The sequence below is a fragment of the Diuraphis noxia genome, unplaced genomic scaffold (assembly GCF_037042655.1).
Source record: "Diuraphis noxia isolate RWA-SAM2 unplaced genomic scaffold, SU_Dnox_SAM2 contig0003, whole genome shotgun sequence".
Lineage (NCBI taxonomy): Eukaryota > Metazoa > Arthropoda > Insecta > Hemiptera > Aphididae > Diuraphis > Diuraphis noxia.
The window spans coordinates 81,157,418-81,175,407 of NW_028301713.1; the positions used below are offsets into that span (position 1 = coordinate 81,157,418).

At 26.9% G+C, this 17,990-nt stretch overlaps 1 protein-coding gene across 4 annotated transcripts; it reads right to left on the reverse strand.

The window, feature by feature from the left end:
- Window positions 1–826: 826 nt before the first annotated feature.
- On the reverse strand, window positions 827–17,327 carry LOC107169964 (cytochrome b5-related protein-like). Of its 4 annotated transcripts, none has more exons than XM_015519940.2 (6): window positions 17,171–17,327; window positions 5,658–5,874; window positions 4,132–4,529; window positions 3,826–4,014; window positions 3,542–3,745; window positions 827–1,955 (listed from the first exon to the last, which is right to left on the reverse strand). In XM_015519940.2, the coding sequence occupies exons 2-6, from the start codon at window positions 5,859–5,861 to the stop codon at window positions 1,655–1,657; spliced, it is 1,296 nt and encodes a 431-aa protein (XP_015375426.2). In that variant the 5' UTR covers window positions 5,862–5,874; window positions 17,171–17,327; the 3' UTR covers window positions 827–1,654. The 4 variants fall into 4 exon arrangements, with proteins under 4 accessions (XP_015375426.2, XP_089080716.1, XP_089080717.1 ...); XM_089224590.1 differs by lacking the exon at window positions 17,171–17,327 and adding an exon at window positions 7,138–7,349; XM_089224591.1 differs by lacking the exon at window positions 17,171–17,327 and adding an exon at window positions 7,066–7,084.
- Between the last annotated feature and the right edge of the window lie 663 nt (window positions 17,328–17,990).

Below are 17,990 nucleotides of genomic sequence, written 5' to 3' on the forward strand. Positions count from 1 at the left end.
ATTATATTATATCATTATTTCAATATTATAATTTTTAAAATACAAAATAATTAATAATACATGATTACATGGTTAAACATATGATTTGATAATTATAAAAAAAAAGCTATAATAATTGGTAAAATGTAGGTGTTTGGTAAAACTAATATTAAAAAAAAAAATGAATTAATAATATTATAAAATTTCACGTCCGCGATTTGAAAGTAGGTAAATTAGACATTTTAATAATTGAAATTAATAATTTTTGTACAGAAATTATGACAGATCGACTATTCAACTATGAAACCGATTGCTTACAGTTGATACACTACACGTCTACTGCACATTCGTCGTTTTATTTTAACTGCTGTAGGTACCGGTATCTTACCTATTTAGTCGGTTTTTACGTTACACGATAACAGCTATATTTGACTGGATTGTACTATTGACAATTTTATTACGATTATTTTTCTTAATTGTATATTTATAGCCCATAAAAAAATAAGGTACATACTCAAAATCGTTATTATTATCAAGTTTTAAAAATATTTTTGTTTCGATTTTTAGCCTATTCAAGTTCTATACTCAGGCTCAGGCACATAATATTGTTCTCTTCATTATTTCTCGTTTTATCGCCTAATAATTATTATTACATCACTGGATTGTACTATTGAGTATTGATAATTGTATTTAAAAAAAAAAAGCCGGACCGAAATTTCCTCGCACCAAAACGGCCAGTGCTAATATGTCTCGCACCGAAACAGCTGTGCCGAAATGTCCTAGACCTTTTTTATGACCATTGACCATATAATACAGGTAGGTACTAAACATTGAAAATATTTATGAATATTAGCATTGTAAAAAAATATATTTATTTTAAACATATATTTTTAAAATAATTATATATTATAATAAGTAGTAAATTATAAAAAATAATTAATTTAGACAAATTAATAAATATTTTTTTTTACATAGGTAAAGAATTATCATAATATACCTACATAATTCAATTATAAAAAAACAAAATATAGATTGTAGGATGAACTTAACATACACAACTAGGTACTTAAGTTAAAGTATTTTTGAGCAACAGTAAAAACTGTTATGTTTATATAATAATCGTACATCTAGGTAGGTACTTATGGTTTATCTAAACACTCTAATCTATAAACAGTAGTTGGTATATTTTTTAACAAGTAGGTAACATCGGTGTAGCATTGAAAAACCAATACTTTGTTTAAAAATCTTAAAAAATTATCACAATATATATTATAATACATTTATACTAAATAGTTGGTATCCAAAAATTTAAAAATAAAAGCCACCGACAGTAGTAAATTTTTTTCTTATTTTTACACGAAATAAAAAGTAACGATATTCCCAAATTAGAAATTAATTACCATCTAAATCGATAAAATCATAATATCGTAAAATATCACATGTATAAAATATATAAAAATAATGATTTTAAATATTAAAATAACTATTCAGCCCAAAATACTGTTAGATATAAATAGGCTATAATAACAATATTATCGCTAAATGGCAGTATCTCTTTGTATCAGATCTTATTTATGTTATTTTTTACATTTTCTTAATACGTCATACATTATGTATATGCATTCAATTTTCTTTGAATAATATTTAGATGTTATTATCAAATTGTATATCATTTTCAAACATTCGTTCCAATGTAAATATTCTCCGGATTATTAGGAGTAATGCGAGATAATTGTTTAAACTGTCCGTGCATAATCGCTATACATGATTTTGGTGTTAGGTCCAAACCAAATTCTTTACATGTATCCTCGAAAGTCTCTTTTAATAGTGGTATTAAGCTATGATCTAAAGCTGGGAACAAATGGTGTAATGTATGGTCGCCAAATGTCGCTATTGTAATAAATATATTATTGATCGGCTCGTTTCGCTCTACGCTGGTTTTCAATTGATGTATTCCCCAATCAATGTATTCATCACTAAAAAAACAAAACAAAACAATATTGGTACCTATTTAAACAAAATAAATATTTATTTTTATTTTTATTTATACTGAGTGTCCCGCGAGGATTTACCCATTGCGATATCTCCTCAGATAATAAATATATCATAAAACTATTTTTTTATTAGACACACATACACAAGGGCTACATGTCATGTATTTTATTTTTTGGTAAAAAGTTAAAAAAATAATTTTTTTTATTTTTGGAAAAAATAAAGACACCTATTTTATAGAGTTTATTTTGCTGAAAATGCTGACGTTTCAATATTGTATTCTCCTATAATTTCATTATTTTTAATAATTTTTTTAGTTTATGAATAAAACGGCAAAAAACTAGTTTTTATACGGGCGGCGAGTCCTATTCTATGGCTAATGGGTTTATCCTCACGGCCCACGAGACACTCTGTATAGCACTGCTATAGCTATTAGTATTAGTATTGATTATAGGTTAGTTAGTATTTATAATCAATGGTATTGGATTATTAAATAAAATATACATATAGGTGGTTAATATTGCATACAAAATAAAAGCTTGTTGGGAAAATAGTACAATGTTATTTATAATTGAACTTCTGAGCAGACCTCGATTAAATCGAACAAAATACTGTAATTAGGCGTCAAGAAATAAAATAAATCACGACATTACATTCGTGCAGGTGCACGAAAAATAAAAATACAAATGCTTTTATGATTTTTATTTTTTATTTTGGATATGTTATTTTCATTAATAGAAAAAATGAAGAACGTCGATAATAGTATAAAAATAATGATATACCTAGTCCTTGCAATATTGATTATAAATTAGCGTTTGGTCCTTGATATTTTCTAAATATTATAAATTATTATTAGTTGTACGTAACTCGTTGTATAAAAATTAAATTCAGTTAAATTATTGTAAGATGTTATTAATTTTAAAAACCTCTATAACATAACTATAAGAGATATTTACATAAAAATCATTATAGATAATATGTTGACAAATTTTAAAAATATTCGTAAAAGTATAAGGACACTTCAAAGTTCAAACCACCGAATATTAACATCAAACATGATAACTACTACCTATAATAATAATAATTTGCATATACATTATGCACTGTAACGACCATTGGTCTACAATCAATAATGACCGTGCATTACATTACATTGTAATAAAAATAATAAAAATATTATTTTAATGCTTGTAGTATAGTTATTATATAATAATCAAAAATCAAAACTCGTGAGTCATGGTGTACCTCGACAATTAACATAATTTTTAAAGAATTTATTAGCTCTGAGGTTGAATTTAATGTAATAGTACCTACCTATTTTAGCTACAAAAAATATAACTTATCGTAAGTTATCAATAATTATACGAGTACCCATATCAAGTTGGTATGATTAATATTCAGTCAAATTCTGTAAGATTTTTTATAGCATTTTAATATGTTATTATGCAATTTGAAGTTTTAATTGAACGTTATTAGCAATTAATATTATAAAGCTATATGTCTGTATATATGGTAAGAAGAAATGTATTTAACGATTTTAAATATAAATGTATCTTGTGTTTTTTTTTACTTGACATAGTCTCCATCGTGAAAGTTGTCCGGGAAATGATGAGAAGCACTAAACCCGATGAACGTAAACATAAAACTACTTGTTAGAACTATGACAAGCCACGCGATAATTACAGAAATAATGGTCATTTGTCCACAAAACATCAATATTGCAGGTATAACAAACATAAGAAGATCAGCTTTGTCATTATTACACTTGAAAGTTCTAAAACAATGTTTATGTAAGTACAATGATAATTAATTTGTAATACAATTGAATTATATTTTATATACGAGATAAAATACCTGATGACCAATTGTCCAGGAATAATAAAAGGGTATATAATTGGAGTGAGATAAGGGAATAAACGAACAGTAAATGGTTTGTCTGTAGTCGGAAACCAATGGATAAATGGATACAACAGCGACATCTCTAAGTCTTGTACAGTGTTTGTATATATATGATGACTGAGAACATGCGATATTCTCCATTCGCTAAAAATAAAAAAATAATACATTACAGAAAATTAAAAATAGTTTGGCTGTATAAACTATAAATTGTAATTTTTATATTTTCACCATAGTTAACCAATTAATAATTGTACAACTCACCGTACAGATAATAATACCAATTGCACGTAATACATTCTCCAGTTGTCTTTAAGGTGGGTGAAGTTGTGACTTGCAACGGTTCCGAGTGCAAAAAAAATTCCGGCTATCAGTGCTAAGAAAAAATTTTCTGTCTGAGCCACACCAACGCACATAGCCAGGGCAAGCAAGTAATATGTGTCGACAACCAGCATAGATTTTAAATGATAATTTTTGCTATCCACGTAAGACAACTTTTTTGCAACTCTAGACTTCAACACGTTATAAAATCCGTCTGTCTTAAACGTGAAAGGCGATTTTCTGGGTGACTCTGCTTGTCGCACATAGAATTTGTGCATCACTGCCGTTGGAGCTTTGCCATTTATATGATACGACTCGAATAGTTCTGTGATATCAGTACCCTATATATTGTGTTACAGAAAATTGAGATTGAAACTATTCTAGCAATATAATATTTTGCATGGTGATTAATTTACAAGAATAAATTTTTTTTTTTTATTAGGGTTTAGGCTTCAACGACTGAGGCCATTAGCCTGGGGAACTGTAAGGGTAAGTACTGTAGGTTTTTAACACGTGGGTTTTTGTTTGGCAGAATTTTGAATGGGCACCCGTAGGTTTCTGCCATGCCCGGTTTGGAGGCGGCGGCCTCTCTCTCCAGACATCACGAAATGCCCAAAGAGAAGAATAAATTGTATTTTATCATTGCAGGTGTTATCAACGAAACTTGGTTTAGTTTTTCTTATAAATTAGTCATGCAATGTTATGGAAGATCTACTTAAACATTAAATTCTTTGTTTTGTACAATTTTATGAGGAATTGTTATTTAGAATTAAACTATTTTTTTTTATATACTTAAAAGGAACAATATTAATACTGTATCCGATTATTGTAATGCAGAATCCACTTAGAAAATCAAACGGTAAATTATCTTAGATAATAATTCAAAATAGGTTAGATGCGTCCTTTAATAAATAGTTTCAACAAAAATATTTACTTACAAGTCCACTAACTATACTCTGTATTCTACTTAATTTTAAATAAGAGTAAATTAAATATTATATTTTAATGATAAACACATTTTCAATGTATGATATATGTATCTGCGGTTAAATAAATATTACATTGAGTATAAGGTTATTTGTATTTTATTTTATCACTGAATACCTATTTTAAAAGTAGGAACTGTGCTGTTCGCCAGATAATTATTCATCACAATTCGACCATAAATTATGTTATACGTCGAACATAATAATGTTAATGAATGTTGTCTGTTTTGTTACTAAAAAAAATATAAAAATATGATATGATGATATGAGATTTAAGAAATGAATGTACATATTATTCTCTAATGAAAGTAACGTGTTTCTAAGATATTAAATTAAAAAGTATCTGATTATCGGTATTATCTACTCTTGAACGTACTCAGTATTATTTATTTATCATATTATGTAGAATTTGATATTATTTTCATTCATATTTTCATCATGTTTGAAATATACATTTTTAAAGTAGAAAGATAACCTACATACTTTTGTAATTTCCAACCACTGTGGTCCTCCAGGGTGCTTATGTATCCATTGTTCAAGATCATACAGCCCATCGTGAATTCTCCACAACTTATCTGCACCATCTTCCTTTCTGCGTGCTTCAATCCAATCATCGGCCGATTTTATATTGTTGTCTGTGCTCAATATACCACTCCATACAGGCCAGCTACTAGTTCTTGGTGCCATAATTATTTATGAACTGTTGAAAATATTAATAACAAAAAGTGTTTAATAATAATATGATGCGGTGTGTGTTAGATGAATTTAGTACCTACGTAAAAACATAATAAAAAAAAATTCTCACGAAATGTCATATACTTAATAGCATTACAGGGGGGGGGGGGGGGTGTTGATACATCACTAATGAAAAAAGAGCCACCAAGAACATTTTTATACAAGCGGATATTTAACCTCGGACAAAAACAATATCATTACAGATTGTGATGGAGACACGAAAGAGATCCTAAAAAAAAACAAAATACTTGAGCACCTTCACGATGCACTTGCCCCGACGAAGAATCGATTCAAAATATGTTATTATTTATGAAAATTATTAGCTTGTACAATTTGTTTTTAAAGGTATTTAAGTAACTATATGGAAAACAAGCCAATGGTTACGTCATCAAGGATTTCTTCTTTAATAATAATAAAAAAAAACTTTGTGCTTATCTTTAATATTTTTCAACCGGCTTTATAACAACTGATGAATACAACCTTGTATTCAGTTCTCAAGCTTTTTGACCAAATGACAATTTTTACATCAATATTGGTTAATATATTATAAAAAAAAAAACCTAAAAATATTGAAAGGTTAAAATCTCAATACATTTCTGAATACTATTCAAAATATTTTGAAAATCATACCATGTATATAAAATGATAAATTAAACAATTGGTGAAAGTTATAAGTATTATAAGTATTTAGATACAGCTATTAGTTTTCGGGTTACAAACTAAAATAGATTTTGTCAAAAACTTGTATCGTGAGAAAATTTCTGTTTTTCATACATTTTTCTCTGTTTTTCTAAATTATTTAAAAAAGTTGTGAATATTTTCAATTTTTATCTCTTAAAATTACAATCTATAGATTCAATTTTGTAAAAAAAATTTTAAATTGTCTAAAGTAGTGAAATATGTATACTCTGTACAGAATAAAATAATTAAAAAATATTATCAATGTAATATAATATATTAATTTTGCTTCGTTCAGAATCTAAAAGCTCTGGGAAACATCTATCGTCATAACTACGCCACTGTAGTGAAATGTTCGTATAATTACCTACTTATACATAACATAATTACACTATTAAAATCTAATTTCCATAACGACTTACATAACAAAGATTTTTTAATTACTTACAGTCGTATAGATTATTATCTCTTAATTTACCAAGCTGTATTCATCAGTCAGTCATGACCTTGTTACCGTGGTTATCATCAACTAACGTTATTTATTACACACTTTTCTTAAGGTCGCTTTCACGTCTGTTTGTCTGTTTGTCTGTAATCAAATTTTGCGCACTCGATTTGAGGCACTTTTTGACGATGAAAAATTCTGAAAATTGGTATAGACCTTGGTCTTGGATGACAATACAATAATCCGTTGTCATTTTGGGACACGGACCTCCAGGTAGGCGATGACGGGTGTGCAAAGTCATCTCCGAGGAAGTAAAGGTATAATAATATAATAATATAATAATATAACCATAACAACTACCATCTACCAAAAATATAAAAATATATTATCAACATTATGTTTAAATGTTTTGACTTTACTTTTAAATTTTTCATCCCGCGCGCTCGTATCACCGCCGCTGTTCGTCGAGTTCGCTGCCATTTAACCTAACCATTACTCGCCGAAAAAAAAAATCAGCGTTGCATGATAATATAATATGATATATGTATGATAAACATTTAATAAAAAAATTTACTTGCAACTAAAAAGCAGAAAATGAAAAAATAAAAAAATAAATTTTTTAAAAAACACACTTTCCTAAAAAAACATATTCAAAAAATTATATGAATATATAATATATTAAATTGTACTTAAAAATAATGAAAAATTTAAAAGTGTGTGGTGCTCTTCCACTTGACATATACTCCCAGTCACTATCTAATAAACAGGTTTGAACAAAGAAGTGTATGTGAGACTTAGTTCGGCTGTAAATGTTTTATATGATGCACCACACACTTTTAAATTTTTCATTATTTTTAAGTACAATTTAATATATATATATTTATATTTTTTTAAATATGTTTTTGTAGGAAAGTGTGTTTTTGAAAAAATTTATTTTTTTATTTTTTTTTTATTTGCGTACTTACAGTCCACTAAATATTTATACGTAATCGTTATATTATTTAATATTATATTGTTTATACTGACATTCAAAGATTCAATAAATTAAATAGATACCTATAGGTACTCCACAAATATAACAATATAACATTTTGTACTAATGTGAATTTTACTATTTTGTGGTTATCGGTAAAAGAGACTACGAGAAAAAAACCTAAGCTGTAACGTATATTTCTTTAAAAATTATATTTTATTAGATTCACCTTGGTGAAAATATTGACATATTGACTGATTTTATTAAAATACGGTTTAATTAATGTATATTATCTGTACCTAACTATCTACCTTATTTTTCCTGGTTAGTGATAGTTATACATGTATTAATTGGTTGTTTGATTCAGAAAATAAAAAAATAAAAATCTTAATTTGTTTTAAGCCAAGTTTAATGAACGAATAAAACGCTTCGATATAAATGGTGGTTATTCGTATCTACGTTTATATTTTTTAGTATCCTTGTCCCAGATCACAAGTTATTTGGACTTTAAAAGTACCTTGCCGGCAGGTAGTACTTATAGCTATAGTCGTGCTATCGGGAGAAGAGTTTTCATGGATAAATAGGTAATGAAAAAAATTATATTATAGGTAATGAATTATGATTGATAAAAAATTAATATCAACTGTGTTCTATTAAAATCCGATAAGTGCTTATATTATTATTATAACCCAATAATATATAATATAATAAGTTTATAGGTGGGTATAAATCCTATGATATATTGATGTTGTATGTACCACATCAATATATCATAGGATTCCACGCATAAGTAGATTGATTAGAGTTCATTACTACGTCGAGACGTCGAGTTGGTGATAATAATCGTATTATTAAAAAATAGGTGCGTCAACTATCACTAATAAATACTTATCATTCATTTTGATTTTATTATTCAATGCGTAATAGTACAAGGTACTAATATGTTACCTACTTCTCGTTTTTCAACTGTTTCGTGATGTTTATTACGTTTTATATGGTTCTAAATTGTTCTGTAGTCATCAGAGAATAAACAAAGCATGTTTTAGGTACGTATAAAACTATAAGGCCTAATCTTAACAAGATTCTATATTATGAAGGTACCTAACCTGACTATGCTCAATAAAATGTAAACAATAGGTAAAAATTGTACGCTATATGGGTAGGTATCCATCTAATTATTAGAGCATGCTAACTCTTCGAGTTACTCTTTACTATAAGTAAGCCACACAGGATGAGTCTATAACCTACCTACCTATCTAAATATAACCAATAGGTGCGTTATTATAACTTCTGAATAATTAAGTATGATGTTGCTAAACAAAATTAAATATGTTCAAATTGACATTGTTTTATTGAAAAAAATAGTTGGTAGTTTCTTATAAACTTTGACAATAGATAGACTTATTGACCTAGGTAGTATGTTATCAAATTCAAATCATAAAAATCTATACAAGAAAAGCCCACTGAAGAAAACACCAAAATACATCTTGTCCTGTAGAAAACCTAACCTGTATTATTATTATTTTAGATCTAACTATTTTAGTACATTAACACATTATTTACAATAATAAGACAGTTTAGTAGGCGTATCTAAAAAACGTTAGATCACTTATAAGTAGAGTTAGGATGTTGATGACCTAAAAAACACACAAAAATGCCCTAAAAACTTCAAAAAATGACCTTAAAAAATATCTGAAATACTAATTAAATAAGTGAAAAAACTTATTTATAAATAATAATTTTTATTAGAGATATGGGTATAAATAAATTTCAATATTAAAAATAAATTAAAAAGTAAAATATAAATAAAAAAAAATTATATTAAAAATATTTTCATTATTAGTGTTAGGATGTTGATGTTATAATAATATTCATATTGCATTGTTGCACTCTACAATTAATATGTGTCTGATGTTACCAAACAAAAGAAAACGACGTCGATCAGTTAATAAATATTTGTATGATGTAAAACTTCTCTCAACAACAACGGACGTTTTTTTTTTTTTTTTTTTTTATTAGCCTTCAGTCATCGACTATGATGGCTCAACAAATCAACGGACGTTATAGGTGCATACTTGAAGTAGGTCATGTCATCAGTAGTTAAATCTTTTGGAATATCTTCTCCTCTTGCGCCTTTTATTTTTTACTAATGGTCCAAATCCAAAGTTAGATTTTAAATAAATTAAATTTGTTTCCAAACTTGGGTGTAACATTTGCCCTAAAATCTATAATTTGTGAAAAATGCCCCACATTTAATAAAAAGTACAAAAAATGCCCTAAAAGATGAAAAAATGACTTAAAAATGTTGAAAAATTACGTTAAAAAACAAAAAAATGCATTTATAGCTAAAAATTCAAAAAATTCAAAAAAATGCAAAATAAAATTAGAATATTATGCATTAAGGGAGCATGAAACAAATTTTTAGCTAGGATAGCATTGTACAGAATAAAAGGAAAAAAAATGCAAAAGTCATCAACATCCTAACTCTACTTATAAGTAATACCTGATTTAAATGTGTTGAAAAAGCATAAAAATTGGACATTAAAATTGTATAATTGTATAAAAAAATATGTAAAAATTATATAATAAATTGCATTATAAAAATGCAAAAATTTTAAAAAAAAACTTTGAATACTCGATACCTAATTTTAAATAATAAATGTTACTTTAAGTAATTAAAATTGATAATTAGATACCTAGGTACATTCCCAAATTATTTCTTTAAAATTAAATCTTCTATTACTTAAAATGTGTTTGTGTAAAGAGAAACTAAGTTCTACGTTTACAATAGTTATTAGTGCATAATTAAAACAATTCAATAAAGCATAATATTTAAATTAACATCTTTTTTACTTGATGTTACTTCATAGTTCATCAGTAGTAAACTAAAATTATCCCTGTTGGAGATAATACCGACGATAATAAAATTATGAATATATTATATAATATCTGATCATATAACGAAAATTCGGTAGGTAAGTCAGAATAGCGGTTTTTATTCACTACATATGTTGCTGAGTCAAACATTTTATTTATTTAAACACACAAAATTGCAACAAAAAAATCCATTATAAAATTAAATAGGTATATATGATACATAAATGATATATCTACTATACATCTCATCAGATTTGGTGTATTTAACTGCAAAAAAAGTTGCAATATCAATTAAATCCGGTCTTTAATTACGAGATGTAGAAACCTATTAAATCGTATCATAAATAACGATTAATGAGTAATGACATATATACAGATGAATATTGGACCATTAATGTAATAGGTACCAGGTACCTACTTTGCGTCTTTTATTTTGAATTTTAATTGCATCGAGTTTCATCCAACGCATATGATGATGGCTTAATGAACACTCATAAGTACCTACCTACGCCTCGCCTGTGATATTTTTCTTTATCTATTACTTATTTACTTCACCGCTATAAATGTTGTTATCATTATTCGTAGTTTGTTTATTATTATTATTTTGACCGTTGTATTTCTGTTACAAGATTATTCATTTTTTTTTTTTTATTTATGATACCCTCGGCAACATGGGCCATTGGGTTTAAACAAGACATATATATAAAAAGAAAAAAAATTACATGAATTATATCCATATCTAAATTATACTAAATGTTGGTTAGAAGATTGGTGGCTGTGATGAATTGTATGATGTTGGTAAAGGATTGAGGATTGTTGTTTAATATTAAATTTCTGAAAGTGATGATTCGGGCAGGTTGAAGCTTGTACGGGTATTGAGATATGTTCGGCAGTGTTACAAGATTAATTATATTTATTATTATTAAAACTTTTATTATCTTCAAGTCAAAAAACAAAATATGTCATATGCACGAAAAAATAAATACAACGCACAAAACGAAATATGGCAATAAATGTTGTATTACATTATTATGCATTTATATTTAAGTATAAGCTATAGTTCCTCTACCAACATATTATATATATTTTTTTTTACTTTTTACAAGCTATTTGGTATAGGTATAGCTCAATAGCGACAATAGCTGATCAGCTAGATATTTTCCATGATAATATTAAAGGTATTTACTCAAATTACATGAATACTGAACATTAAGTTTTTCAAGGTTAACCACTGATGGTGAGTAGGTATATTTAGTCGTTCTAATAAAATTATTTTCAATGTTAATTGAGTAGAACGGTTTGTTATGAAGGTAATAATGGATGATAGAACCAAAACAAAAAATTATACCGTTTTAGATTCTTATTAATATAATATATGCGATATGCCAATGCGATTTAGAGATCTATCTACCTATTTAATATCGAATTTATGTTTAATGTATTAGTTAATGTTTTAACGCTGAACAGTTGTTGTAAATGTACGTGGTACCAACATAATTATAAGACTATAAGGTACGGTATATTATAAACCAAAAAAAAAAAATTATTAAGTGGATATAAGAGAAATAAAAAATAGGTTATATTATTATTAATGTTAATTGTAGTTATACTATATATATATATATACTCGTATATACATATTAATACCTATCACTAGGTAAAATAATAACTGTAAGTCTGTAAACCATTTATTACATAAAATATACGTATTATACGGAACTACAGAACCTTGTATGTAATATTATCAATACACCTAGGAAATAGGTATATTATGTTGAATGTACTGATAATATAATAGTTGGTAAATAATTAAATGAAAATTACAATAACTTTCAGAATATTCATTTTTAAGTTTTTAACATATAACCAAGAATCATAAATAATTCAACCTACTAAACTATTAAAAAAATAAAATAAATTTATGAAGACATTTTTACTAAACTATTAAAAAAATAAAATAAATTTATGAAGACATTTTTAGAGAGCAGTAAGTATAGGTGAGAACTAAGAATGCATCAACTCACATTTTAAAAACCCTAGGTAATTATTAATTATAGGCAAATGTGGATCTAGGATGAGGCATTGGGGGCAAGTACTATGTTCATTGGAAAAAAATTATATTAAAAATATTAGTTTCGAAATCTCCATATTGCCGGAAATGTATGAAAATAAATATATTTGTAAACACTACGAACACGACAGTGCGACTAAACAATAATTGTTCACTATTTTAGGCTCGGTGCTCGGTGTCGGTAGTCTGTACATACGTGTGTTCTCGTAATAGATACATGGACATCAAGGTTTATAGATAATATTATCTATAAACCTTGCATGGACATACCAAATTCAGTTTTAGATACTCTGATAAAATGTGATAAAGAAATATTTCCACTAATATACGCTTCTCACAGTTCTGACTGCTCTACCAAGTACCAACACATAAGTGTTGCTTCGGCAGAGAGAAGTTACTCGACATTTAGAAGAATATTAAGAGGACATGATACATGTGTTGTCTCCATCTTACAAGTGCGTCACATACGTAATTTTACGCTCAGCAGATCACGTTCAGCTCCGTTAATAAAATTGTAAATTTTTTGCACATCTTAAAATACTTATAACTCGCTTCAAAATTAAAATATATCAAAAAGCCCATGGAGGTATTGAGGTCGTCTAATACGTCATAATATTCTTGCCTTTAAATTGTATAACAGATCAATTCATTCTAATTTTTAAACTAATCGAGCTAAAGGTGATCTGCTGAGCGTAAAGTTTGCTGTGTTACGCGATTGTAAGGCGGAGACAACACATGCCGATGTGGCATCCCCTTTACATGGATGCGTTGTAGGATGTCAGAAAATCAAATTTCACCGTCGTTCGAGTGCACAAAAAAGAAGAAGATATTGTTATAATTACTGTGATTGACAGATTTTCAAAAAACAAAGAATAGAAAATTATATTTTATTTTATAAACGTAATAAAAGCATTAAGTTTTAAGTTTATAAGTTTGTTGTATACTGTATAAATATCTACCTAAAAATATTTAAATATGTAGCCATATACCATATTTTTTTTATTTTTTTTTTATATTAGCTTCTAGCATTAAACCATGGTAGTTCAGGCATAATAATTATTATAATAAAGGTAAGTTAATGGATTTTAGATGTTCATTAAATTTGGAGGATTAAAAATAAGGAAAAAATGTTATAAAAAGAAATATTGGTAGATTAGGTAGGTACTTAAATTTGGGTTATCCATCTGCAGTAAATATTATGATATGCAGTAAAATACACAATAACCCAGAATTGAAAGATATGGGAACATAATAATATAGTATTTTAAAAACAATCTTGAGCTGAATTGGAAAATTGTCTAGATTTTATTTTTTTTTAAAGGCGGGTAAGTCGTGGATGTCGCTCTGCTGTACAGTAGGTTACAAGTGGGTTACTGTAATGGATGGAATTAAATTTGAATCCAATGATATTATATCATTGTATACGAAAAACGATTCTGAGCGAAGACGGTTTATCTGTCTAGGATATATTAAAGATTATTAAAAATTTTCAAATCTTAGATTTTAAAAAAAATTTTTTAATAATTTATATTTTAAAATAATTTGCGAATTTTCGTGATTTTCGTGATTTTCGTGATTTTTACATATGTTGTCAAAATTCAAAATTTGAATGCTTATAAAAAAAAATTGTGAATATGTATTTCTTTTACCTTTCAACTGCTATTGTAAAAATATGTTAGGAGCCTTTTATTAAATTTTCAAGCATTTCTGCCTAACAAATAAATTTTTATCGATATTAATTTAAAAAAAAACTAATAATGTTCGAAAATTTCAAATGCCTATGAATAGTAAGTTCAACTTAAGTCGAAAATTTTTGAAAATTGCATCGTGGATAGAATATACTTATATAACCATTCGGTGAAAACTTCATGTATCTACGGTCATTTTTTTTAATGTTACATCAAAAACCAAAATCGATTTTGTCGAAAACTGATTGTGCGTAAAATTTCCCGTTTTTCCCGTAATTTTTAGTTTGTTTTTCTCGATTATTTAGAAAAGTATTAAGAATTTTTTACTTTTGCCCCCCAAAGTACCAACAAGATTCACTTTCTGATCAAACGAGGTACTGAAGTCAAAAATCGAAGCACTTTTACTGCCCCAAAACGTGATGACAGACACAAAAAAAAAAAAAATGAAAACAAACAACATGGTAAAATCAATAGTATAGTCCAAATCTTTAGAGAGGTGGATTGGCAATTGTTGAAATTCTCATTATTCTCGATACCTTTATCAAATAACAATTAGGAAACTTGACGCACGACGTGTCTCTATATAAATATACATATATAAATGTAGTATAATATAATATAATATAATAATAAAATCAAAGATTTATTATCAACATTATTTCGTCAAGTTTATATCTGATTTATCTCATATACGATCGACAAATTACGTAATTTTAGTATCAATACTTATTGCATAATATATTTTTTGAAATCCTAGTAGACGATAAGGTACCTTTCTACCTAAATCATGTAGTTTGAAAAAGATAATATACCTATTAAGTGTATTATTGTCGCTCCCATGGATATTAATATGAGACAACTCAAATACAATGGTATAGGTAATAACGTATTTTGAACATGTTTAATAAGTAGACGCTGCCTAGATAGAATTTAAACTTATCAATTTAAATTTACGTAATTATTATTGTTATACAATAATTATAAATATTATTTTCTATTTTTGTCTTAAAATATTTTAAATGTCATGTTATTAGAACCTAATTTGAGAATATTCTTTTCTATTTTTGTCCTAAAATATTTTAAATGTCATATTATTGGAACCTAATTTGAGAAATTAATCGCAATTCGGTTGAATAACCGTTTATTATAAAATCGGTTGATCAATTTATGCTATATTTATATTTATTTAATTATACCATTGTATAGATTGTAAATTCACTATTTTTAATAATAATAATAAAAAAAAAAGGTAATTTAATAGAAATCTGAATTTTTATGTTCCCTGTATATTAAATTGCAGCAGTGAAGACATAAAATAAATTTGTATAAATCTTTTGGTTAGTCAGTTAGATACAATAAATATTACATAAAATAGGTAGATAGGTACATAAAATACACGTCGAAAATAGAAGGTACTATAATAGACAAAAACCATTTCAGTCACCCCATTAGTCATTAGGTATTATGTATTTTGATATTGCTATCACTAAGAAAATGTTGAGATACTTATATATTATTACTATATACCTACCTATAAAACATTTTTAACGAAAACTAAATATTCATAAAATATCACGTTAATGTACTATAATGTACCAATATAAAATATGTATAATATGTTGATAAGCAACAGATGTCATACCTACTACATATTTTATATTAGGTAATAAACTAATAATATTTTAGAAGGTACAATAAATAAATCGAGGTTTGGCACTTACGTTATTGAATATTGTTTGTAAGTGACTAAATTTATCAACAATTTTTGACTTTTGTATACATTGTCATTAAGTAATTAATAGTACATACCTTTTTTATAATAGCTATAAATAATCAATTGTGTACTATACTGTCCTCGAATAAATGCAAAATATCTTAAACTTTGAAGGTTTAAAGAGATTATTATTTATTAAGATTCTAGATCACCGTCACAACCTTACAACATTCGGTTTTTAATTTGCACCAAGACCAAGTTATCAGAATTCAATATGAAGATGGTTGCAAAATGTTTGTTTATTCTTACTAGGTATATTGTAACGTGACGAAATTTAATGCCCAAATGTAATGATAAATCATATATTTTATGGGTAGGTATGTACACATTTCTGTCGTATATGTCTCAAATACATAACTATAGCTTGTGCATGTCAAAGGGATGTAAACTGATGTTAATAATAAATAATTGAACAGAACCAATGTACCTTTATTTTTATTTTTAAAGATTTTATTTTTTGTTTTTATTGAAGATAAAAGTGTATTTACAATCTATACATATAGTGTATAATAAGTAAGTGTGGTGACTTAAAAAGAAAAAGAAAAAAAAACATTAATTACAGCAGAGGAAGGCTCCCAGCAGTGCCACCTGACAAGAAATTAAGGTTTGAGTTTATTATTTTACCAATGTACCTATGTGCGCAATTTGTTGTACATATTTAAATAACTCGATGTAGATATAATTTTTATCTAAATTGTGTTAGATAGGTAACCAAGAAGAACAAATACAGTTAATTCATAAAATAGATAACTTACTTCAAAATAAATTCCATAAATCTATGAAGATTAGCAGCGACTGTAAACATAAAAACAAAATAAACTTATGATTACGTCGGAGAGCGAAAACTAACTGGCATATTCGGTGCATTGTAAATTGTATGGAGTTCTGACGACCATGAATAAAACATTGGTTTTCAAGTCAACCGGTACTCGACCGCATATACACCCAAGGTCAATAATTTAACACTCGTTTTTTTTTCAATACAAAAATTTGAAGATAATGTTGATACAATTATTTCCTTTATTTTTATTTACTACCTATCACGGAACTATCAAAAACTAAAGATTCGGGCAGAATATAATATGTACAGTACGTATTGGACATTAATTTTATATGCACAAGTATGCACTAATGCTACCGATAATCATTGCATAGTAAAAAAGAGTTTTATTTGAGATAAATAATTACCTATTGGGATTAAGATTATAATTATGAAATGGTCTTTATTCGTTAAATTTCAGCCAAACTGTGAGTCGATATGCTAATTTTATTTAACCAGTTAAAAAAAAAAAAACATTGTAAAACAAAGATTTTTTTTTAAACAATTCAAATTTAATGAGTGGAAATAAAATTGATCCTACAGTTTTTTATCAACATTTCTCACACAAAATTCGATTTATAAATGTAATGAAATCAGCAAATTTTTAACGGAATATTCAATCGATAGATTTTAGAGCATGCCGCAATAAGCTGTATTCTACAGACTAACAGCTATATATAGTAGGTAGTATTCCAGTTCATAAAATCACTCAATCGATCGATTAGGTTTATCAAAACAAATCCCGGCACCTCCCA